Source organism: Lepisma saccharinum, chromosome 24 (assembly GCF_977018435.1).
Source record: "Lepisma saccharinum chromosome 24, izLepSacc3.1, whole genome shotgun sequence".
NCBI lineage: Eukaryota > Metazoa > Arthropoda > Insecta > Zygentoma > Lepismatidae > Lepisma > Lepisma saccharinum.
Window position 1 is genome coordinate 53,595,565 of NC_139252.1, and position 26,412 is coordinate 53,621,976.

General features: G+C 36.6%; 1 protein-coding gene across 1 annotated transcript in view; it reads left to right on the forward strand.

Annotated features, from left to right (window-relative positions):
* The window catches only part of LOC145978096 (uncharacterized), a 132,129-nt gene that overhangs the window by 47,525 nt on the left and 58,192 nt on the right, over nt 1-26,412 (forward strand). The window contains exons 4-7 of the mRNA XM_083110537.1: nt 2,235-2,979; nt 7,484-7,686; nt 14,951-15,110; nt 16,898-17,275. Coding sequence (XP_082966663.1) covers nt 2,235-2,979; nt 7,484-7,686; nt 14,951-15,110; nt 16,898-17,275 — 1,486 coding nt within the window. The remainder of the gene's footprint in view (nt 1-2,234; nt 2,980-7,483; nt 7,687-14,950; nt 15,111-16,897; nt 17,276-26,412) is intronic.

Below are 26,412 nucleotides of genomic sequence, written 5' to 3' on the forward strand. Positions count from 1 at the left end.
TCTCCTATGATTCCCAGATTAATTTGGAATTTATATGCTGATCGAAAAATTTTTGCCTGGTTTCAAAATTCTATCCAGGGGCCTAGATCCACAACTACAGGAATTCCACAAGGAGCTCCACTCAGTCCTATACTATTTAATATATACACACAGTCTCTACACAATGAACAATTGGAGGATTTTGAACTTATTCAGTATGCAGATGATTTCTGTTTTTACAGAATTACTCCACAAGCAACACAGGGTTTAATAGACATGACACGTTTAATACATAAACTTCAAGCATGGTTTTATGAAGTAGGTTTATCTTTCAACCTTAATAAATCTCAAGTTATGATTTTTAATTCTCGTAGCCAAAATGTATTTCCTAATAATATTAATCATATTTCTGACATCCCAGTGGTATCTACATGTAAATATTTAGGAATTCATTTCGATCGTAAAAATAATTGGAAACTGCATATAGATTATTTAATAAATAGAGGGAAATCTGTCCTAAACATTCTTCGTGGATTGGCAACTACTAAGTGGGGCAGTCAACCCACAATTATGTTACTATTTTACAGAAACTGCTTTCGTTCCTTATTTGAGTATGCGGCTTTCAGTTACGGTGGTGCGTCCTCAAAACAGTTACAAAAAATTGATGTACTACAACGCAAAGCATTACGAATTTGCTCTGGGTTGATGAATTCTAGTCCAAACGTAAGTGTTTATATGGAAAATAGAGAGATGGCTCTATCTCATCGGCGCAAACAATTAACAAATAAATTTCTTTTTCAAACCTGGGAGAATCATAATCATCCATTTAATTTGCTATTTGAAACACAAAAACAGTGGGCAATTATGAATGTTATAGATCCGATCAACCCGAAATTTTATTTTCTTCATTGTTATTGTATGGATCCTGACGCGTACCAAAATTCTTTCACATATCATTCACCTCCAGTATATAAATTAGATTTGCCTCTTTATGCTCAGGCTAACGTCCAATTTTTAGATCATGGTCAGCACGCTCGGTATAGAGAAATATGGCCAGATTTAATTTTCATATATACTGATGGATCCAAAAAATTTCAGGATGTAGGTTGTGCGTTTTATATTCCTGAAATGAATCAACACCAAATATTTAGGTTACCAGCAGACACTACAATTTTTACAGCAGAATGCTATGCTATTTACCGTGCATTAACTTATTCCATACAAAATAACTATAAAAAAATACTCATTCTAACAGATGCGTTAAGTGTCTTAGAGGCACTAACATCATCATATCCTCAACTATGTCGTCAATCTATTTTCATTATATTGATTATACAATTAACTCAACAAGCACAATCCAAAAATATTACTGTTCAGTTTACATATGTCAAGGCACATCACATTAACCAGAGTAATAATATGGCAGATATGTACGCTAAGAGAGCAAGGGATTTACCTCAAATATCTTTCATCAGACTCCCTTATACAGATCTATTACCTAGAGTTAAAATTAAAATAAAAAATCACTGGAAAATTTGGTGCAAGGAACAATTGACGATGGTAGGTCATACATATAGATGGCTGGCGGAATTTGATGCAAGTCAACCATGGTTCCACAGATGTCCTCTTCCAAGACAGGTTATAGTTTTTATTAATAGATTGCGAACTGGTCATGTACGTACACCAGCTCATTTAGCGAAAATAGGTATTATACATCAACAAAATTGTACATGTGGTAAAGATAATCCAGATGCCCAACATTTATTTTTGGAATGTGATCAATTCTCTCACCAACGAAACATATTATATAAAAATCTGATAAGATTAAAAATTCAATTTCCTATATCTTTACTTTCTCTTTTATCAGATTTATCAATACCAATTATTTGGATTTTATATGGATACGCTCGAAAATGTCAAATTGAATTATAAACAGAACATAGAATGTAAAAGTGTAAAAATTGAAGATTGTTTAGTGTCATGTGTTGCGTATTGTAAGGAAAAGTTGTGTAACAGAAATCCCATATCACAGACTAATGATGTCCCATAGTATAAATACAGAAACATTGTCCAAAGTCGACAGTGTTTTGTCTGACAGGTTCAGAAGAAGAAGAAGAAGGAGCTGTAGTTGCTTTGGTGCTAGTGTTGGCCTGTCTAAATGAGCCGGATGGAGCACAGTTGGGGCATAAATATCTGAAACACCAAAAAACTTGTTATTTGTGTAGTAACTATGTTACCGTATTTATTCTTTGCAGATGAAATATGGTTGTGGAAATATGGAGAAGATTAACATTTTGAAGTTGGGCTTACTTCTTAGAGAAAATTGGGACAAAGTGCTAAATGGATTTAGCAAACTTTTACTCTCCGCAGAGCTACTGCAGGAACTGAATAATTGTTTCCATTTGGTGGCTGAACAAGAAACAAGTTCCTCCTTCGAAGTCCTGAAAACCAACAAATCCAATGTGGAACTTTTCTATGATCTTCAATTCTTGCATGACTTTGTGCAAAAAGTTGGTAGCCTAAAAATTAGCAATGCACGTATTACATTGGAAGGTGGTGTTGACATTACAATGTTCAAGAATTTAAAGTTCCTCGAAATAAGTAAGATTCCCATACGATGTGTCAGTGGACTTCAAAACGTTCGTTGTCAGCTGAAAGCAATCATATGCTTTCGCTGCCTCCATTGGCTGTCAGACTTGTTGGTGGCATGTGGAGGCGACCAGACTGAACCTGCTGCTTGGGATGAACTGAAGGAAGCTATTTTCAGCTACAATTCGATTGTTTCATTGGATCAGTCATTGACTTGTGTTCCATGGCTTGAGGTGCTGGACTTGAGCCATAACAAAATAAACAGTGCACAGGGCATCCAGTGCTTGCCCAATCTGAAGTATTTAAATCTGAGTTACAATCGACTTGAATCTATTCCGCCTTTGCACAGGCATGCTCAAAAGAAGATACGTGTTCTGTGTATCAAGAATAACTGCCTTGAACAAATCTCAGGTATGGATTTAAATAGCATTGTTCTTAAAAGTTTGCATAACTATTGTTGACTATTTCAAAATAAGGTATGAATGAAGAATATAGAGAATGTCTCTAATTACATTAATATTTGGTATACTAACTAAATTTGACCTTCTAAACACGAATCTGTTGTTACAATGCCGCGGACACGTGTAAAAATTCACAGGTAGCCCCACGAACTATGCACGGATAGCCCCACAAACCATTGACGGCTAGCTCCAAAAATCATTCACGGATAGCCTCACGAACCATTTCCGGCAAGGTTAGGTTAGGCAAGCATAATTTTATAAAAGTCATGGATTATCTAACAAAAAAGAATCATAAATTAATTATATGTGGAGATTTAAATATTGTTTTTTTAGTTAAGCATACCCATACTAAAGAAATGAATAACTTATTAAAACAATTCAATTTAAACGCTATAATTGACAAACCAACTAGGATTACAATTACTTTTCAAACTTGTATAGATCAAATAATCACTAATATTACTAAAAGTGATTGCATATCAAGTATAGGTGAAGCTGGACTGTCTGACCATTCGTATCAGAAACTTGAAATTAATAATCTTAACTTTAAAACTCACAAAAATAAAATCAATAAGGATTTTATATATACCAATAAAATAAATTTTAGTATGGAACATATTAATTATTTTAACCAACTCTTAAAATCTGAAACGTGGGAAGATGTGTACAGAGCTCAATCTGTCAACGACATGTTTAATGCCTTCATAAACATATTCCAGTACAACTTTGAATTAGCCTTTCCTGCCAAACCATATAGAAATAAGCAATCTCCAATTAAAAAATGGGTAACGCAAGGAATTAGAATATCATGTGAAAAGAAAAAATGTTGGGTAACAGTTGTATAAGCCGGAGACACATTAAACTCGTTTATTTTCAAATAAAAATCATTTCTACTTACCTCATATGCATAGCGGAACATTTTTCAAGCTGGGGATCCCTTTTTTTCCATGAAAAAAGAGTAATTTTTAACATTATAATTATTTATTGGTCGTTGCTAATTCGGCGGGCCAAATCTTGACTCACGTTGTATATCATCAGCTGATATGCAGTGTCCTCAGCTGATATGCAGTGTTACCAAACTTATGAACCGATAAATGCCGCTCAAAACTACTTTACTATACCAGAGACACCTGTCAATGATTTATTTCGCTCTTTTTTACATTGCTAACGTACTATTCTGCATTGCGGAACATTTATTTAGGTGAAATAATGAATTTCTAATGAAAATAATGTATATTTCTTACATTAACGAGTACTTACTGTTCTTCCTTATTTCTACACAATATGGCGATAGATTACCCGTTCATCGCGCGTTGTGCCAGTGTTTCAGTGTTTTGTCAATTTGGAGTGTGCATGCAGTGTTGCAACCTTGTTCATCGAAAAATACCTAAATTTAAAAAAATAATTAAAAACACCACGAAATTTTTTCACGAAAAGAAGTTCAATTTTTGACATAAAGAGTAATTATTAAACCATTGACGCTAGCCCCAAAAACCATCACGGGGACGAGGTATGCCTACTAGGTTAGGTTAGGCCTGTTGGGTTAGGTTCCATTAGCACTCCTTTCGTTCAATTTAGCATATACGGACAACGACACGTCATCTAACAGCGAAAAGACTGCGTGGGTTGAAACACTGACTACGGCGTTTACGTCATCAAACACATGAAACATTGTGCTCTCATGCAGAAAGTAAATGGCGGCAGCAGCATAGCACGTCGGAAAGAGATTTTCGTAGAAAACCACATGCATTCACATTAAAATGGATCAAAACTACATTACCGAACATCAACAATGCTACAGAAAATGATTTGCGTGAGTACTTTCTCCTGTAAATTTGAAGAAATCCGTCTCTGGTATAGTAAAGTGTTACCAAAACTAATAATCACTCTATGTTCATATATCCCGTAACTGAACACGAACTTGATTCTCTCATAAATGCCCGCATGAGGAAGAAAAGTGCAGGTTATGATGGGATACCAGATGCTATAATTAAAAAATGTTCCCCAATATCTTAAAAGTGCTTACCTTTTTATGTAACGAATCTTTTAGAGCTGGAGTTTTCCCAGACAAGCTTAAATTATCAAGAGTTATACCTATTTATAAAAAGGGTGACACCTCAAGTATTGATAATTATAGACCAATATCTCTATTATCATTGTTAGATAAAACCCTAGAAGGACTAATGCATAAAAGATTGAAAGACTTGCTTACAAAATTTAATATAATTACGTCTAGTCAGCATGGATTCATAGAAAATAAGTTACAGAAACTGCACTTTATGAGTTTATTCTAACATTTTACATTCAATGGATTCAAAATTAAATACTGTAAATATTTTCTGTGACCTTTTAAAAGCCTTTGACTGTGTTAACCATAAAATACTAATTGAGAAATTATATAAGTATGGGATTAGAGGCACAGCCAACGATTGGTTTAAATCATATCTATCAAAAAGAATGCAGTATGTTGAAGTTACTCATAATGCTAGTCATTATCAATCAAATGTTTTGCCTCTAAAACATGGTGTACCCCAAGATTTCCATTTTGGGACCCTTACTATTTCTTATCTTTATTAATGATCTTCCAGCTAATATTAACGACTCCAATATAATTCTCTTTGCTGACGATACTCATATCATAACTAAGCATGGTGACATGTGCCAATTGGAAATTATAACTAATAAAGTACCAACCGACTTGACACAAATCTTAAAACAAATAGTAGCGTACATTCATATGGAACGGGGAAGAAAGATGACATTCATTATGAAAGCCACAGGACATCTAATTTTAATAAGAGTGTTTACTTTAATGGATATAAATTGTGCAACCATTTGCCTAAGAAATTGAAAGACTGTCCACTCAACATATTTAAAAATCAACTTAAAAGTATGCTTATATATCATTGTTTTTATTCAGTTGTGGAATTTTTTCAAATCAAATTTGATTAATTATCAATTGTTATCTACATTTTGCATTAGTAATGTATAATACGTATATAATACATTGTAATGTCATATAACGTTTCCTATACCAATCTTGTAATTAGTGTTACATGTATGGTTCTTACAGGAAATAAATCTATCTATCTATGTATCTATCTATCATAGTTAAAATTTTGTTCGTAAAACTGAGAAAAAGCTTTTCTTAAAAAAAAAAAATTCAACTTACATCAGCTTTTTTCACGGTTTCCAGACGTGTCCGCAGCATTTTAACAACAGATTCGTGATTAGAAGGCCAAATTTAGATAGTATACCAAATATTAACGAAATTAGAGACATTCTCTATATTCTACATTCACTCCCAAAATAATACAATTATGGAGAGAATTTACAATACCGGAAGTATTGTTTGAAATTTGGCGGTCACATCTAGAAATTGCAAAATAAGCCGAAATAAGTGGGTCCATCAATGGACTAAACACCCTTTATTTATGAAGAAAACAACTATTTTTTGCAATGATTAGCGTTTCAAAATTTTTATGATGACCCTTAATTTTTACTATGCTTGCCTAACCTAACCTTACCGTGAATGCTTTGTGGGGCAAACATTTTTTCCACCTTATGCAAGACGGCATTTTCTAAAATAGCAAACTTCACTTGTTCACATCATCAAACATGGCTACCATAATAGTGTATCGACAATCATAGCTTTAATATGTTCACGTAATTTCGCAATTTCTGGAAGTGACCGCCAATTTTTAACTGCAGATTCTTGATTACGAGGTCGAAGTTAGCGAGTATGCGTAATTTCAAAGCAATCGGAGATTCTTCCGGTATTGTAAATTTATACCACAATCATTATTGATTTACAGTAATTCTTTATTGTTATTGCAGCAGTTTGTCCTGGTTCACTGTACAGTGTACTTTTCAAGTGGTGGAGAACCAACAAAAATAAGGAAGCACTTTAAAATGTATTATTTTGGATTTAAATATTTCTTCAGTGACATATCTAGCCAAAGAGCCAAAAACTTTTAGTTACTGGGAGAACTGGATATCTTTCATATACATAGTACCTGTATATTCTGGACCTTTGGGGGGATACATTTTCACTTCTCCCTGCTATACAGTGTACTCTTCTGAATCCAGCGTCAGTTATGTTCCCTACCCATGGTTTATTATAATAATCATGATCAACATATGTTTATTATTTATATTTTTAAGTACATTTTATACAGTAAACATTAAATATCTTTTATGTACACAGTACCATAACTAATCTGATATTTCTACTGACCTAACAGCCTCCTATGCAAAGAATGGTCAAATTAGTAATGGGCTACCGTCATTTCCAGTAAAGTTGTAAAAAAGCACTGTTTTGTATGGTAACAGAAATATGCATGGTTTGTTAGTGAACCAAAAGAAGCACATTTATTGAAGTATTGAGGACACTGTATTGAAATGATAGTAAATCCATTCATTATTAACTAAAGTTGTTTCTTTTTTCACTCCAGGACTGGCTGGGCTGGAGTTTCTGGAGGACCTGGACGTGTCGTTCAACTGCCTTGTGAGCCATGAGGTGCTTGCTCCAGTATCCCAGCTGCCAGCCCTCCTTTGCCTTTCCCTCAAGGGGAATCCTCTCAGCTTCCACCCTCGTCACCGCCTCAAAGCAGCAGCCTACGTCCACCCTGGAGCTGCTTCCAATAAGGTGAGCAAGGTGAGAAGTCGTTTCTAATATGTTTGCTTATAATGATGTCTCAGGTGGTGGTGACCCTCCATACCCCTGTGAGAAAGTGGGAAATTTTGCATGTTTCTTTGAAGCTTATATTGTATGAGATCAATTTTCTGTTTTTTTAACTTGTAACTTGTGGAGATGTGCTATACTTAAATAATGAGTGGTTTTATGTGGTACTATTTATTGTGGTCACAGAAAGGCTAAGTGAGACCGGAACAACAGTTTAAAGTGGGATCGGAACCACTATACAGTTCACAGGTATCGAACCAAGCTTCACCATTATTAAAACTGTACTGCCATCTGTAAACTGCCAAAATTCCCTACTGCCCTATGTAATGTTGCCAACAGTGGTGGCAGTTGGATTCCAAAACTTGGGGGGGTTACTTTCCCTTGGTAGATAAAGTTTAGCATAGTACCCCCCCCTAATTGCAGCCACTGGTTATCACAAACATAACACATGAAATTCACATCTCAATACAGTTTCCATTCTCCTGTTAGGCATGATGTCTCACACACACAATAACAACATTTTGTAAGCAACACTCCAAATAAAAATGCATAATACAGGGTGATTCTAAAGGTATAGTACAAACGAAAACCACAGATACCTCCCATGAAATAGAGACGAAAGTTCCCCTTCCACTTTGCCGAGAGATGCCTCCGTGAGGAGCTAGACAACGCCGAAAACGTGTGAAAATGAACTTCACACCTCGGTACAGCCAGTACCAGTGAAGATAGAAAGGCGGAAGAAACGAAGTCAAAAGGAACACCAAAGTCGCCCATCCGAAAAACACTAGGCGGCAGCTGCGCAACGCATGCGCGTGGGGTTCCACAAAGGAAATAGGAGTGTCCCGCAAGACAAGTGAAGGGAAAGGGTAGCGATCGACAACGGTAGGGAGAAAAGAAGCTATGAAGCATGAAGTAACAATTGCACAGCGGGAAACAAACACCATGACTGAAGCAGTGCAGTCGAGAAAAGTAGTGCGGGGTTGCAGAACCACGGGAGGACGACGTAGGATGTAAAAACACACCGAGAATGCAAGCAAAGTGGTCCGTGACACTTGACAGGCAACAGACGCGTACATGGTTCGGGGCAGAAATGGCGGCGCTGGCGGTGCAGCGCAAGGGGAGTCCCCAAAACACAGTGGGGAGACACCGCAGCAAGAACAAAGCACGGTGCAACAAAAGAGAAAGAGGACCGGACGGGGAATGGTACCTGCCAAGGAGACAACAAATGCGGGACGAGGGATTCCCCGTAGCAGCACCGAGGGGATGTCACACAGAGGTCGTGCGCCAGCAGGACAAACACAGCAAGTACGGGCACAGGAGGTTATTGCTAATGAAAGGTGCACGTACAGATAGGACCACGTACCCCGTTCTGACGTTGTAACAAACGTCGTGATGGGGCCCAATCAGCCTCTTAGAAATGAAGCCGGAGGCACATCGCTGGGTGGGAGCGGGCGAAAGGCTGCTGGAGTGTCGTACAGACCCCACCACTCCGTACGGTGGACGACACTAATGGACGAGGTCGGAATGTTTCCATCCAGATCACCAGGTCCACTGTTCCCAGACCTGACCTGCTTGCTTCCGAGCGCAACCCCAGCCGAACAACCTGAGTCCCTCTTCGGCCGCAGCCTTCCGCTCCGAAACCAAGCATGGCCTCAGACCACCGCAGCCGCACACTGCCACGTGGGTGTGAGACCAGGCCGAGCAAGGCTGGACAGGTAAACTGCGTGGGACAATCGTGTAATGAAGCTACGTGGGGGTATGCACGTCTGTTCAACTGCTGGGTTACCTCACATTGGTGTACACAAACACCACCCGATCGTACATAGTGCTCCCCGTCGGCTCGAGCAAGACGGGCAAGAATGAAGGACGTGTGGCGTGTCCTTCATGATGATCTGCTGTATCCCTATCATCCACAGCGAGTCCACGCGTTGCAGGCTGGGGATTACCCACGACGTGTGGAATTCTGTCAACGACTGTTGCAGTTTTGTACCGACGATCCCCGTTTTTTGCGCCATGTGCTTTTCACGGACGAGGCAACATTCACCCGTGAGGGCATCTTCAATTGCCGAAACAGCCATGTGTGGGATTATGAAAATCCACATGCAGCAGTCGAGGTGCACCATCAGACCCAGTTTGCAGTGAATATCTGGGCAGGTATCATCGATGAACAGATTATCGGTCCATATCTGCTGCCACTACGTTTAAATGGCCGCCTCTATCGCACCTTTCTTGCATCAGTCCTTCCAGAGCTGCTAGAAGATGTACCCCTCAACGAGCGACATCGTATGTGGTTTCAATTGGATGGAGCGCCTGCACATTTTGAATGCACAGTGCGAACCCTTTTGCACCGTACCTACCCACAGCGCTGGATCGGCAGAGAGGGCCCCGTCCCATGGCCCGTCCATTCGCCTGACCTCACACCAATGGATTTCTTCTTGTGGGGCCATGTGAAAACACTCGTCTACGAGACCCCGGTGAATGACAAGGAAACATTGGTAGCGCGGATACTTGCAGCATCGGCCGAGGTGTGTACCATGCCAGGGATTTTTGATAGGGTTCGCCAGAATTTCCTGCGACGCTGCAATGCCTGCATTGAATGTGGTGGTCGTCAATTTGAGCAACTTTTGTAACAACGTCAGTCCGGGGTACGACTACGTACTATTCCTATCTGTAAGTGCACATTTGCGTCTCAATAAACCTCCTGTGCCCGTAGTTGCTGTGTTTGTCCTGCTGGCGCACGACCTCTGTGTGACATCCCCTCGGTGCTGCTACGGGGAATCCCTCGTCCCGCATTTGTTGTCTCCTTGACAGGTACCATTCCCCGTCCGGTCCTCTTTCTCTTTTGTTGAACCGTGCTTTGTTCTTGCTGCGATGTCTCCCCACTGTGTTTGGGGACTCCCCACGCGCTGCATGTGTTTGTTTTCCGCTGTGCAATTGTTACTTCATGCTTCATTGCTTCTTTTGTCCCTACCGTTGTCAATCGCTACCCTTTCCCTTCACTTGTCTTGTGGGACACTCCTATTTCCTTTGTGGAAACCCATGCGCATGCGTTGCGCAGCTGCCGCCTAGTGTTTTTTGGATGGGCGACTTTGGTGTTCCTTTTGACTTCGTTTGTTCCGCCTTTCTATCTTCACTGGTACTGGCTATACAGTAGGGTGGATCGAAAAACCGTTTTTTTCGAAATCGGTCTGCGGCTAGTGCTTAAAGTTTGTGGTTGGTGGTCCTTGTAACCCATAAAAAATTCCAACTTGGTCGGATAATATCTTCAGGCTGCACTTTTTAGTCAAAATTTTAAATTTTTATGAAAAAATGTCAAAAATTTGCAATTTTTCCTGATGGGTTCTCGATGTTTCTGGAGTGATTTAATGGCAAAACATTACATATATTGCTTGTACGTTGCTTAATATTAACGGTTTAGTGTGTTTGAATAAGGGAAAATGGTTTCTTAGTTCGCCAAAATTCGTCAAAAAATGCCAAATATACAGAAATGTTACGGATGTTGCGTAGGCAATAACCCGCTATAATTACTCGACCCCACCGACTTAAATTGACCAAAAAAGATAAGGTTATAGGAAAGGAAATAAACTGCAGCTCCTAGTTCATCGACTAATCGACTATCCAACACTCACCACGAGGAGGTGGCTGCAATCGAGTGCCACCCGCCCACCCACCCAGGTAGACTGGCCTATTTAGGTTTTAAAGTCCGCTTTGGTATAAAACTTTGGTAATATTTTCCTGTCCTCCAATCGAGCTCTAATATAGCCATCTACTTTGGTAAGTACTCCATTTTCTGTAATGTTAGCCACAGATTTTTTGACGCGTCCTTGATAGTTCTATTGCATTTGATGTATTACCACATGGGGGCGTAAACTTTAACGACAAATTCTGTCAGCATCTTAAGAACAGGTGATGGATTTGACGTTGCTACATACAATCGAATGATGCGCCCTGCAAGAGTCAGCTCCCATGTGGTTTTACATCAAATGCAATAGAACTATCAAGGACGCGTCAAAAAATCTGTGGCTAACATTACAGAAAATGGAGTACTTACCAAAGTAGATGGCTATATTAGAGCTCGATTGGAGGACAGGAAAATATTACCAAAGTTTTATACCAAAGCGGACTTTAAAACCTAAATAGGCCAGTCTACCTGGGTGGGTGGGCGGGTGGCACTCGATTGCAGCCACCTCCTCGTGGTGAGTGTTGGATAGTCGATTAGTCGATGAACTAAGAGCTGCAGTTTACTTCCTTTCCTATAACCTTATCTTTTTTGGTCAATTTAAGTCGGTGGGGTCGAGTAATTATAGCGGGTTATTGCCTACGCAACATCCGTAACATTTCTGTATATTTGGCGTTTTTTGACGAATTTTGGCGAACTAAGAAACCATTTTCCCTTATTCAAACAGACTAAACCGTTAATATTAAGCAACGTACAAGCAATATATGTAATGTTTTGCCATTAAATCACTCCAGAAACATCGAGAACCCATCAGGAAAAATTGCAAATTTTTGACATTTTTTCATAAAAATTTAAAATTTTGACTAAAAAGTGCAGCCTGAAGATATTATCCGATCAAGTTGGAATTTTTTATGGGTTACAAGGACCACCAACCACAAACTTTAAGCACTAGCCGCAGACCGATTTCGAAAAAAACGGTTTTTCGATCCACCCTACTGTACAGAGGTGTGAAGTTCATTTTCACACGTTTTCGGCGTTGTCTAGCTCCTCACGGAGGCATCTCTCGGCAAAGTGGAAGGGGAACTTTCGTCTCTATTTCATGGGAGGTATCTGTGGTTTTCGTTTGTACTATACCTTTAGAATCACCCTGTATATACTTTCCCACATATAGCAGGGCACTGACAATGACATAATAAATTGTTCCACATAAAACCAATCATTATTTCAGCTTAAAGTTGACTTTAAAACAAATTCAAACTGTAAAGCTTGGATGGGAGATATACTTGTATTGTGAACTACGAATCAGATAGAACTTGCCTGTGCTTCAGACATGCTAGCTATACTGTACAGAGGGGCTCTGCCTATGCTATATTGCTTCTTAATTTGAGGTAAAAGGAAATTTTCAGAATTATTTTGGAATTTGAGATGTATGAATTTTTCATGTATCACGTAACACATTTCATCATGTAACAGAAATGTTATATTTACAAGGAATATGTGTATATAGAATTCCTTTTCATATACAACCCATTTATAAACGAAATCAAATAGTAATAGAATGATATTTCTGTTTCAGAAGTGATATACTGTTGTTAGGATAGGAGTGTTGGGTTTGAATCTGTTTAATACTTTTAGTAATTTTTCATTTTGTGTTAGGGTGGTTAGCTTCGGTACTGTTAACATTATCACTCTTTTGGGGCTTTTTGTGTCCATAAAACAGGTTTTCATTAAAATAATCAGTGAAAGTACTGTGGGATACACGTTTTCTCTTTGTCAAGTCACATTTTGTGACCAACTATCATGGTTATTTGTGACTTCTGTGTCTGGTAGCAAATTTTATATTACATACAACATCAAAATGTATTGAATATAAGAAATTCGTCAGATTTTATGTTTTCCTGTAATATACATTTGATCCTCATTGTGCAAATAGAGCATAATTTTGTAAAATTTTCCAAGATTTCACAATTTCTTACATGTTAAGGTTTTTAATTGTGATCCCCTGATGCACAGAAATCAAGGTTCTACTCTGTCTTGATATGGATGTCATTTGCAGTAAAATAATGTGCTGTTAAAGTACATGTTTGGCTGTGATGATCAGAGTATTACAACATTATTTCCTTGCATGTATTTATTTTCCCAGTTTTAATAAAATGGGTTTTCCACCTCCCTCCCTTTCCCTTGGCCGAGTGGTTAGCACAGCCTGATATGATGCCATGGGTTCCAGGTTTGAATCTCAACCTGGGAATAAGTGTTCTTCGTTTGTGTGCCTTCATCAATTGCATCATATCATCACTCATCCTCATCATTGCGAGCAGCGAAAGTGGCAGAAACGTAATGCTAATTAATAAATATGAATAAAATGGTTATTCATTGTGTAACAGTATACAGTTATTCAAAAACTGGCGATGGGGATGATATGATGAAATTGACGAATGGACACTTACAAATGTCCATGCTCAGGCTGGGATTTGATCCCGGAACCCCTGGTGTCGTAGAGTGATGTGCTAACCACTCTGCCACGGGGGCTGGCAAACAATATGAACTAAATGATACTCACAAACCCAGAGCCATCTATTGTTCAACTGGGTAGACCTTTGGCATAAGATGGGAGCACATTGTATTTTGTTTTATACATTTTAAAAGGAGGGGCGAAACAATGTGTTGGAATTGTCAAATTTGCATAACCTGCAAATATTAGTCTCTGATATTATTTTTTGTAATGAACATGATTTTTTTAGTAAGTTGCAAAGGAACAGTCTTCTGAAGAAGGAGGGAAATTCATCACTAACTCCCTCTTGGTAGAAGAAGGTGTGTTGCTTGCATATGTTGATGAAAATTGTTTTGTGGGTGAATATTTCAATGTCGTACGAAACATGCAAGCTGGTCAATGTTGTAATTATCTGGTTGTGTAGCGCAGCAGAATTTATTTAATTTCATGTTAGCATTTATAGATAATAAGGTTGGATTCTCGCTTGTATGTACAGTGGCATTGCCGTTAGAACCAGTGCCCATTCACATCACAGAATGGTTAATTTGACAAAATCCTGTTTCCCTTCTGGCTGCTTTGGGGAGAAGAGATTTTAAGGTTGCTGCTTCTTGCCCAAGCAGTAGGTTTAATTGGTGGTTTGACCGTAAGTTCCTTCATAGGGAAACGTGGCAACAGAGGGTAACTGCCATAAAGATGGATCCCACGCTGGCTGGAATACAGACTCCACTGTGGTATCTTGGGTTAAAATTTAAATTTTCTTGTGATGTTTAATGCTTAGAAAAGTTGATATAGTTTTAATCTGTGCACTATTTCCGATGTGAATTTCAACCTGCGCTTGTGCAACCAACAAGTTGTTTTTTGGGGGGGCAGACATGATACATGGGGTTGAGAAAAAAACATCATAAAAATTATGAATATTCTTCTCCACAATATTACTGATGATTAAGACCAAAAACATGAAATATTTTGATATCTAAAGTAACCACTGTGTATGCAATAAATTTCATTTTTTCTCTAGTTCAATTAGTTTCTGAATCCTGTGTAAAATGGTATTCTCTTCTTTTTAGTTTCTATTGGATGGAGTGTGTCTGTCAAAAAAGGAAAAATGCCATGCTGGAGCAGCTCCTGGCCCTGTTGAGATAACTGTCGCTTCCTCCTCAGTTGAAGAAGAATGCTTTATTAGTTCTGCTTCATATGATGGGAGCTTCATATCGGATTCTGGGAATGGTATGGTATTTTTCAATCTTGTAGTGCTAAAATATATTGTTACTTGCATCAAGTAAGTTTGGAAAGGCTTTAGTTTAGGTAGAAGTGACAATAGCTTCATGTGCAAAATTGAAAGTCAGGATTAAAAATAAAGCTTTTTTTTTCATATTACAATTTTTGTTTGTTTTTGGGAGACTAGGGTAATGTAGACCAGTGCATACTTTGATTTAATTTGATTTTTTATATTGAGTGTTGCTTTTCTGCCATATTTGGTTAATTGTGACAAATTGGAGTCTTGATATGATGAAATTGATGAACGGACACTCACAAAGAACACACATGCTCAGACTGGGATTGGAACCTGGTACCCTTGGCATCGTTGCATGCTGTGATAACCACTCTGCCATGGAGGTCAGTGCATATTATAGTGATTCACCTTGAAGGCATGCATATTTAGTTTTTGACGAAAACATGAAATGTGAAATAACACATTGTAACGTTAATTTTTCATGTTTCTGAAAGGTGCGAGGTTCATTTTCCTACCCTGTTTTGTAATGGAATTATGCGAAATAGACTCTTAAACAGAAAATTTAGAGTTTATTTACTGACGTGACACTTTCTGAAGTTTGATTTATCCTGTGAGTTATGCAATTCATGGATAAATGATTAATTCTGCTGTAAATATTTGAGAAGCAAAGATGGACCCCTTTAGACAGGAATAAACTTAATATTCTGGTAACAACATAAATGTGTTATTAGAAGGAATATGTTTATTTTGTGTAGTAAGTGCAGTTTTTAAATCAAATTTTGGGATTATATTCGCAATTTTAAAACCAAAATGTCATTTTATATACAGCTTTAACCGCTATAACAGCAAAATTTTATTTTATTTACCACTTTTGAACTCTAAATTGGTTCGGTTTTTGTACCGAAATTTTGCTTTTTTATCTACCAAAAATACGTGCCTCTAAGCTGGGCGTCAAGTTAACTTTGCAGCAAGTTTTCGCATATGTAGATCCATACGTTCGCGCAGAATATAGTTCCACTGTGACAGGTTCTATTCAGACACAACTGCATACTTGCAAGAAAACAGTTATTTAACTTGTAATATACAGACAAAATAATACATCCATTAGAAGGTATGGACTTGATCGGTTGCAATCAATGTGCAGACAAACTTGGATCCACAGATTCGCCAACTGGGATGTCTATTGCATGGAAGAGTCACTCAAGCTGAAGAGCGAGTCGAGCATGACTGAATACGTTGCAGAGTGCATGGAATCGGTGATACCAGTGTTGCACATCCCACTATTTTAACCCTTTTATCGTGATTCATTGCTAATCGTGCTATACAGCAGCGAGAATGGCTGAATCGAGGTCTCCTGTCCAGGGTGCAGTTTTGCCCAAGTGTTATTTTGGGCATCATCCGAAGGGAAAAGCTCTTCAAAGTCAAGCAAGTTGTTTCAAATGCATATTCCTCCTTACGGCAACAAGACCAAAATAAAACAGGGCGTGAGGTGATTGCCGTCAGTGCACGCAAACTGTGTCTTGGGTGTTGAATGATTTGCGATTTGAGTTTAGGAGAAGGAAACGATTGTTTGTTGTTTGATGACAAAAGAATTTCCGCAGTATTAAAAGAGATCTGTATATCATACCTATACTTTCTACCAGGATTATGAAAATTTATACGTTATAAAGTTTCACTGAGGAGGGTGGGGCGATCAGGACACCACATACCTTTTTGACTTCATTTTATGAAGAAAATTTGGCACTATAATTAATTATATAATATCCTCTTTCCTTCATAGAATCCCCTGCTGAGCATCTGGAAACCAAGAAACCGATGGAGGCTCTGAGGGAGGCTTTCCGGGAGGAGGACTGTCTTCACAGCAAAGGGGGGAGCTGCGTGCAAGACCTCCTGGGCTTGGACAAAGTGATTCCTGCAGGCACGCCAAGCCTAGAGGAGATTTTGCATCACTACGAGCTGCAGGAGGCAGCCAGCAAGGCTCAGGTGGAAACTACAGCTGAGAGCAAATCAAAAGAGCAGAATGAAGCAGAGAATGCCAATGGTTCGAATTCTGAGGAGTTGCCGAAGATTACAGAGGACAGCTCCGAGGACAGCCTGTTCGGGAGCAAGACTCTGTCCCCACAGCCTTCGGAAGAAGCTCTTGAGGAGTGTGAGGAGGGTATGTGAAATTTTATGTTGCAATCCAGAATTCTTCCTTGTAGCCCATGTTTTGTGCTTGTGTGTCTGTTGTTGCTTTTCTACCTCTCCCGCCACTTGGAATGGAGATATTCTCTTGGGACAACGACCAGGTCAGTTCCAGTTAGGCTTCTTGCGATCAGTTAGTGAAGGTAAGTAGGTAAAGTGCCAGGAGTAGGTAAGTAACACTTTTTTCACCATAATTTTCATTTTCTTTTTTTCCTGTTTCTAGTATTTCCATGTCATAGACCATCACTAAACACACCTTTTGTTGCCTTCAAACATCAACAGTGTTGCCACTGTACCTCACAATTTTTTTAAAACACCCATTTGGACCGGTATGCCTTTACGAGACATTTCAGGATTGGCTATACGCGAAAACGATCGGTTTTCTTCTCTGAACTATAGATGGCGAAATAGTCTACCTACAAAGGTGGAAATTGACGTCCAAATTTCCGTATGAATGTTTGACATGCAATTTTCCATGCTTTGTGGAAAAATAAATTTACACTTTCACTTACATTTGGCAACACTGCATGAACAACACTGCACCCCGTTTGTTTTTTCTATATTTAAAAATATCTACTTGGACAGGGATAACATTTGGTTATGTATGTACAGGTTTCGGTTACAAAGTAATGCCAGTCTTAATTCCCAGTTGCGCCGTTAGTGGGACACCCTGTAGAATCATATGGAGATAAACTTGTAATCAAGAAGTAAATTTAGGCAGTAAACGTCCACTCTAAACAAGGGACAAACACAAAACAGCATACATTAATATAATAATAACAATTATTATTATTATAACTATTATTATATATGTATATATATATATATATGTAGTGTTGCCACCTCCCCCCCCCCCCCGGTTACATTTCCCTGACGCCGTCACTGGTTGGAAGTAAATTTAGTAGGATGAGTAAAGTAACATTAGCTGTTGACAGTGTTGCACCAGAGGACGTGATATGTGCTACTGTTTGTATAAATGATAGGAAATTTAAGCATAAATTTATAATTGTTGAGACTTGAGAGTTGTTTCCGCCATTTGATCGTAGGAAGAGGTTTTCTGAGACATTGTGGGATTATTTTACACGTTCGTGAGAAAGGGTGGTTGTTTAAAGATAGAGAAGTATTTTGCACGTTTTTTAAAAGTTCAGATAAAACGAGAATTTAGCCTTACTGTTATAAAAAGAGATAACGCAGTACAGGGAAAGAATATCTCTTCACATTTCTCGCACCTGGTGGAATGCAACACACATGCACAAGAGTATTGCAGGAAGTCTATGAACGAGGATGAAAAGGGATATGTGAAATTTGACTTACCTGCGGGTGAGTTAGTGGATTCTACTATTCTTAACGTTGATATTTTTTTTTAGTCCACTTGATTTACAAATAGGCTAAATTGCAAACCGACCTTCATTTTAAAGTACGATCCGGTTCAATTTGTTCCTCCATTGGGTATCGAATGTGAGGACCCTTAATTAAAAGACCTCGGCGTTATTACTACACCATCGGGGAGGCATCTACTTTACACAAATAGGTTGATTCCAATAACACGTTATATGCATAATCTAATAATGATGCACTTTTGGTGCATCTAAACATATTTTTTTCAACTATAGCATGTCTAAAAAAGTCATTGAAGTTTGGATTTTTATAACTTGAGGAGACACGGGTCTGAAAATATAAAATAAATGCCGGTTTGCCTTCCATACGTGGTGGTTTTGTCAAGTTTCTTCGCTTCGTGAAACAGACACTTTTGCAGGAACGGCTTCTTGCATCCGCCTGGGGTCTTGCTCTAGCTAAACAAAAAATATATTTGTTTAGCATAATCGAGGGTTACTTATTCCTGCCGAACAAGGATTCTATTGCGACCATACGGCTTTGCATGACAGTATCAATGAAGATTTATGTACAGAAATATTAATTAGGAACTTTTTTTTTCGTCAACTGGATTTAACATCCATTTTTGTTATTCAGCAAATATTCAATTCATCACCTTTTTTGTCATTAATTTCCTTGCCAGGACAGCTGTTTTTATGCAAATTTTGGCGTACTTAACTACACATAAGCTAGATATTAGCTAATATTTGTTCTGTTATATTACTATTCTTGTACCGTCTTTGTAACATTTCGTGTAATAATAATAATAATGACAATAGAATTAATTAATTTGCATATTCAAGTGAATAGACTTATGAATTATATTAATGTATTAATTTAAACTTTTTCTTGATTGTTGATGTTAATGTTATTATCATTTTTTCTGAAACACTTGGCTCTCACACCCTCCCCCGACATATATTTCTAGATGTGTGCCTGCCGAAGGATACATTTTATCAAGCGGTGGTGGTATTGGGCTTAGAGGCTAAAGGAAAAACAAACAAGTATGTGCGTCGTAAGCTGAAAATAAGAACACAATATTACAAAGAAACACTTAATGAAACTTATGTCATAGAAGGAGATGTTTAACAATATTAAGAACAATAAATACTTTCTATTTGTAATATACTAAGTAACTTATTGCAATTTTGAATAGTCTTTTGTGTTCGTACTACACATTTAAAATCTTTTTTGTTGCTCCCAGCGCCAAGCTTACAATTTAAAGAAAAAATGTAAATTTTCATAGTGCACGGAAATTCGACATTCAGAAAGTAAAAAGGTCCAGGGAAAACATTTCAAAAGGATAGACAGTTGTATTCTAACACGACCTTCTTTCCTCGGCTTAGTGAACTATACGGTCGAGATGAAATTCACATTTAAAAGAAATAAAGAAAATGGTTTCATAATTTTACATGATAAAATACGAGAAATACAAGTTTTAAATTTTCTATGTTGCAAAATTACTGACACAAGTATGTATTCACCTTTAGTACTCAAGGAAAATTACCAAAAATCGAGTATTAATGCACAATATATTTAAACAAAATTGAACAATCAATTAGACAAGTTCACACATAAATTCTGTACATTCTTTAGTATTTATTTGTTCAATGAAGCATAAATATTGCTTTACATCAACCTTTTGGCATATTTCAGGTTTATCTTTACTTTTATTACTTCAAGTCAAATTGTTTCTAAGAAGAATTACTTCCGATCTTTCGCAGATTTGTACGTCGTAATTCGGCCAGAAATGCTCGATAATCAATCGGCGAAAACCAAGACGAATTATGTAAATAATATGTTCAATTCACTTTCCACATCCCAATTCAGCACTTTTTGTACATTTACGTAATAGGCCTTACATTTAAAGTCTCTACATGCATGTATAATATTTATTCGTAGATTCCTTATAAAACGAAGATGGCTGCCATTTTATGTGATTCCAGCCGGTCACCAAATTTATGTCTTTTGGACCTTTTACGCCTTTAGCGATGAAGTTTCAACTTTTAAAAGTAAACATAATACTTATCTGCGCTGATATGCTTTAAAATATCGACGGATCTTCCTTTTTAATCAAATTCTTCAAATTTCACTTTCCGAAACATTTTTGTGACTTCTCGTCAGTCCAAGATGATCTTTTTGATGCCACAGTGTATGCAAACTCTCACTGTTACCACTTTTATCACAGTATACAAACTCGCGGATACATTTCAAGTTACAAATTTTGAATTGTACAGTTATTATACATTAAAATGCTAGTAAAATAGATAAGATACAATAAAATAGATATTATAATATTCAATTACATGTTTATGTATTTTATTTCACCCTTTTCAGTTATCTTAAGTTTTATAATTTTGGTGGGAAAAAGGTTATTTACGCTCAACATAGATTTTTCCCTTTATGTGAGTTGGCTATGTTTCACAAGTTTAGGATTACTTCCAAGTTTAGGATTACTCTTCAAGGCGCTCATTTTAACAAATCGTAAGTTTTTGTCGAAAATCAACCAAAATTAATTTTAAATGGTTAGTACATGCTAATAATACATTTTAAATACATGTTTGCGCCCATATAACAATAAAAGAGCAAATAAAAGCTATTGAAACCAAACATATTTGTGATTATGCATAAATTGGCAATTTTCGTGATAGTTCACTAACCCAAATTACATCGCTGAGATATAAAACATTTTTAAATACGTGCAATTTACATACGTACTTCAATTATATCAAAGCCAAAGTGATGCAAATTAATTTTCTACAAATACAAACTACCAAATACGACCTCAAATTGTAAATTTCAAGTAATAAAAATAATTTTATTATTCACATTATGATGGTAGTCAACCTGATACCGTCATACTGGCGCCCAATGGGCTTACCCACGCCAAACTATAAATTACAATTTACTAAACTTGCAACAACTTTTGAAATCAACATACGATATGTTATTTGCAAGAAAACAAAAATTGCTAAGAGTGGAAAAGGTACCAATACAATACCAACATTATATGGCAACATGCTACTATATTAATAATCTTCAAAACCTTGTGAAGTAAAACTAATTATAGAGACAAATGTATCATGTCACATTAAATTATGAAAAATGAAGTTCAGACTTCAAAATTATGGTGAACATCAAATGCATATCATATATTATATGTCAAATGACAAACGAAAGCAAAAATTAATACGTTCAACACATTTCTAGCTCATCATTGGTAGTAGAATGAGCTACAAAAAACTATGCAACAACACTTTAGTTAAATGAATACAAAACATGAAATTATTATAACCTATTGTTTATATGATAGAATACTCACAAACTTCACCATTCATAATATGGCTACTGCTCAATTAATTTTTTGTCAAACTTCACCATTTACAACATGGTTACTGCTCAAAATTATTTATTGACAATCTTCGCCATTTAAGATCAAATGGTTACTGCTTTTATTAATTTATTGTCAATCTTAACGTTTCAATACTTCTCGTTTGCCCAGTACAAATAACGTCTTATTACTCACTTAATCTAATCATACAAAAAAAAAAAATTGCTTGAGTAAGGTTTCAACTTTTGAAGAAAATGTACCATTCAATATCCTATGCTAATAAAATTATACACTTTTCATATTAAGTTTTTTGTCAACCTTCGCCATTTAGAATAAAATGGTTAATACTCAATAATATTGACAAAAAATATTAATAACATTTTTCATATTCAGTTTCTTGAGTGGCACTATAGGACTTACTTATTGCCTTTTACGTGAACCTACCCCAAGTTTTTATGCTCTATGGCATAACCGCATGTGCAACGAGCTCGGATCAACTCATGGATCTCTTGGCTTACTTTTTGCAACACACAGTGAGTATTTGATTCATTTATGGAATCAATTAACTCAAAATAATTCACATTAAAATTAGCATTTGGATTTTTGGTATCATTCCCTGGGTGTCCTAGTCTAAAACTTGAGTAACTTGTTCTTAGGACAAAAATATGTGAAATTGTATGCTAAGACAATTCAACCAACAACTATTGCTAAAGAGTGACTTTGATGCACTGAATTGTTTTACATTTTATTAAGTATCTCACTGTCCATGAGGTAAATCCTAACAAATAAATCTAAATTATTTCTCTAATAAAATGTATTTAAAGTACGACCATCTATAGGCCAACCAAAGAGAATTATAGAATAACTGTAAGAGTTACTTAACACATTAATATTTTTATACGAGGTATACTACCAACTATGGCTAACCTCAATAATGGTAAGTTTGTTTCAAGAACAAACTGTGCACACATCTGTAATGACAGATGAAGAAATATCACTTCTTTCTTGCATTGTTTGATCAAGTATATGTTGCACCACATTTTTATGTGTGCTACTTGCATTTTGCAAAGTGTTCAACCAAGAAATTTTCTTGTCCTTGGAACATTTCCACAATTTCACATGTTCAATAGCAATGTTTTCGAGAAGAATCCCATCACTGCAACGTAAGGCAGAAATACGAGAGTCACCAAAGTTTTTTATACACAAGTAAGGACCTTCATACAGAAAACAATATTTTTTAATTGGATTATCATCCATATCTCTTTGTCTATTTCTGATAAAAACAAGATTTCCAGTAGAAATGGATATTTTATTTTGGTGTTTACTATTTAATTTGTTTAACTTATTGGATCTAGCTGCATGACTTTTAATTTGAGCCATAAGCATTTTATCATTCCATGACTGATGTGTACCATCATCAAATATGACATTTCCTATTTGTAGGTTAGGTTCCTTATTTAACCTTAACTCTATCGGAGCGAAACCAGTTTGTGAGGAAATAGTATTGTTTAACCAATGCAAAGCTATGGATACTTGCTGGGGCCATTTAGCATGGTTATCGATGCACAATACTCTCATTAAACGGTTAAGTTCCGAATGATACCGTTCAACCATGTTGGATGAAGGGTGGTAAGGTGGAGTAAACATAAGTTTGACACCATACTCTTTCATTTTGGTATTAAAAAGACATGAACGAAACTGTGGTCCATTATCCGAAATTATTTTTTCTGGAATACCTAGATGTACAAAATATACATGGCACAATTTGTTCAGTACCATAACAGCATTACTGTTTGTCACTGGATATGCCACCAAATACCTGGATGCTGCATCCAATATAGTAAATAAGAAGCGTTCACGTTTAGGACCCATGGTGAATGGACCTTGTAAATCAATGAACAATATTTTCCCAGGCTTGTCGGTAATGTGTACTTTGGCTAAATGTTTAGACGGATGCTTATTAGGCTTAGTGCGAATGCATAAATCACAGTCTGCTACATATTGTTGTACATCTTTCTTCATACCTTTCCATTGGAAGTATCTATATATCTGAGTAAGTGTACGATTAGCACCAAAGTGTCCCGATAAGTCATGAAATTTATTCAATATTGAACCTACTAATCTTATTGGAACACAAATTCTAATTTTTTGCACGTTATGAAAGTCTCTAACACACAAAATATTGTCTCTTAAAAGATAACGATCATTCCAAGTCCTACTTCTTGGATTATCATTAAGTATTGAAGAATGCAAAATATATTGCCTAATTTCCTTCAATTCATCATCTTTTTCTTGGGCTAATATCAAATCTTCTATATCAATGAAAGGTTCTACTATTTCCTTAAATTGCAAAGAATTTACATGATACAAGAGGTCTTCTTGCATCGGAAATGTTCTACTTAGAACATCAGCAATTATATTTTCCGACCCTTTACAGTATTGTACTTGGAAGGAATACTGTTGTAATTGTACAAACCAACGAGTTAAACGTGCATTCCATGTGTGCGCCGTTTCTAACCAGGTAAGTGCTTTATGGTCAGTTATGATAATAAAATGTCTGCCTTTTAATAGTGAACAGAACTTATCAATAGTAAATAATATTGCTAAAACTTCCAACTCTGTAGAAGTGTATGATTTTTCATAACTTCTGAGCAATCGGCTCACAAAACCGAGAGGTCTAATAATACCATCTATCATCTGATAGCAGTATCCTGCAACACCTATTATTGATGCATCAGTTTGTACATAAAAAGTGTATAAAAAGTTAGGAAAAGATAAAAGTACTTGTTCACTAACTTCATCTTTTAATGTTTTAAAAGCTGTAGAAGCTTGGTCATTCCATTGCCATTTCTTACCAGCCTTCAATAAGTCATACATAGGTTGTGCTATGATGGCATAATTTTTTATGTATTTACTCAACCAATTAAAGCAACCTAGGACTTTTTGCAATTGCTTAACTGAATTGGGCACAGGCAGATTTACAATAGAATCTACATACTTAGGATCTTTCTTATACCCCTGCGAAGTAATAATGTGACCCAAAAATTTAATTTCCGATCTACAAAACTCACATTTTTCAAGTTTCAATGTCATGCCTGCCTGCTTCAATTTTTCAAGAACTGTTCTTACATGCATTATGTGAGATTCAAAATCTTGAGACTTTATGATAACATCGTCAACATAAACTACAACGAAATCTCTACAGTCCTTAAGCACACGATTTAACGCATCAACGAATACAGCTGTACCATTTATTGAACCAAATACTACTCTTTTAAAATGATATAAGATACCTTCGAACATAAACGCAGTATATTTTCTGCTGTCAGGATGAAGATTAATTTGCGAGAAAGCATTCAATAGATCCACCGAAGTGAAGTATTTACAATTTTGAAATTCTACCAATAAGTCTTTTATTTTTATGGGATGCACTTGAATAAGCTTAACATGCTGGTTTACTCTTTTGAGATCAACACATAAACGTATGCCCCCTCCCGATTTAGGAACTACTAAAAGTGGAGACAGATATTCTGAATTAGACAACTCAATAACATCCCAATCAAGCATGATTTTTATTTGCTCACGTACTTGATCTCTATAAGCAAAAGGTATAGGATAATTTTTGCCTACTATAGGTAGATCAGTATCTAAAACCATTTTGTGAACGTAATCGTTACACAAACCAGGCTTATTAGAAAATATTTCTTGATATTCGAGTAGTAACTCTATGAACAATGTTTTTTGCTCGTTTGTAAGCGAATCAGCCTTATTCATGTACTCTTCAAACTTATGCAGGTTGAACTTGGACTTATCCTCCGAGCCATTATAATTACTGACATGAGAACACTCAAAATAAGACAGATTATTACCATCTTCAATTATTGGCATGAAGCGCGCGAAAGTGCGTACTTCATCGAAGCCACATGTTATTGTTTGATCTTTAAAATTTAATGATGCTTGAAGTGCATATAACACATCTAATCCCAAAATTATATCCACTTGTAAATTGTGAACCACCAAAAACTGAACGTAACATTGCAAATTACTTATTTGAATGATCAGTTTAACCATACCTAATACTTTGGTTTTCTTATTACCAGAAAAATCTACTAATCTCACATTATCTGCAGGTGTGAGCCTGGGTCTACTAGCCTTAGTATTAATTTCTTTCCAAATAGTATTAGAAAGCAGACTAATTTCTGCGCCAGTGTCGCAGAGAGCAGTATAAAATTTATCAAATATTAAAACTTTTAGTTTTGCAGTAAGTGTGTTACTGCCGAGAGCATTAATTGGTGTAGGAATTTCTTTTGATTCATAGTCTTCACTATTATGAAATTCTTCCCATTTCCCTAGATTAATGTTATCAATAGTGGGATTATTAACTTGACCTTCATCACCCACTTTAA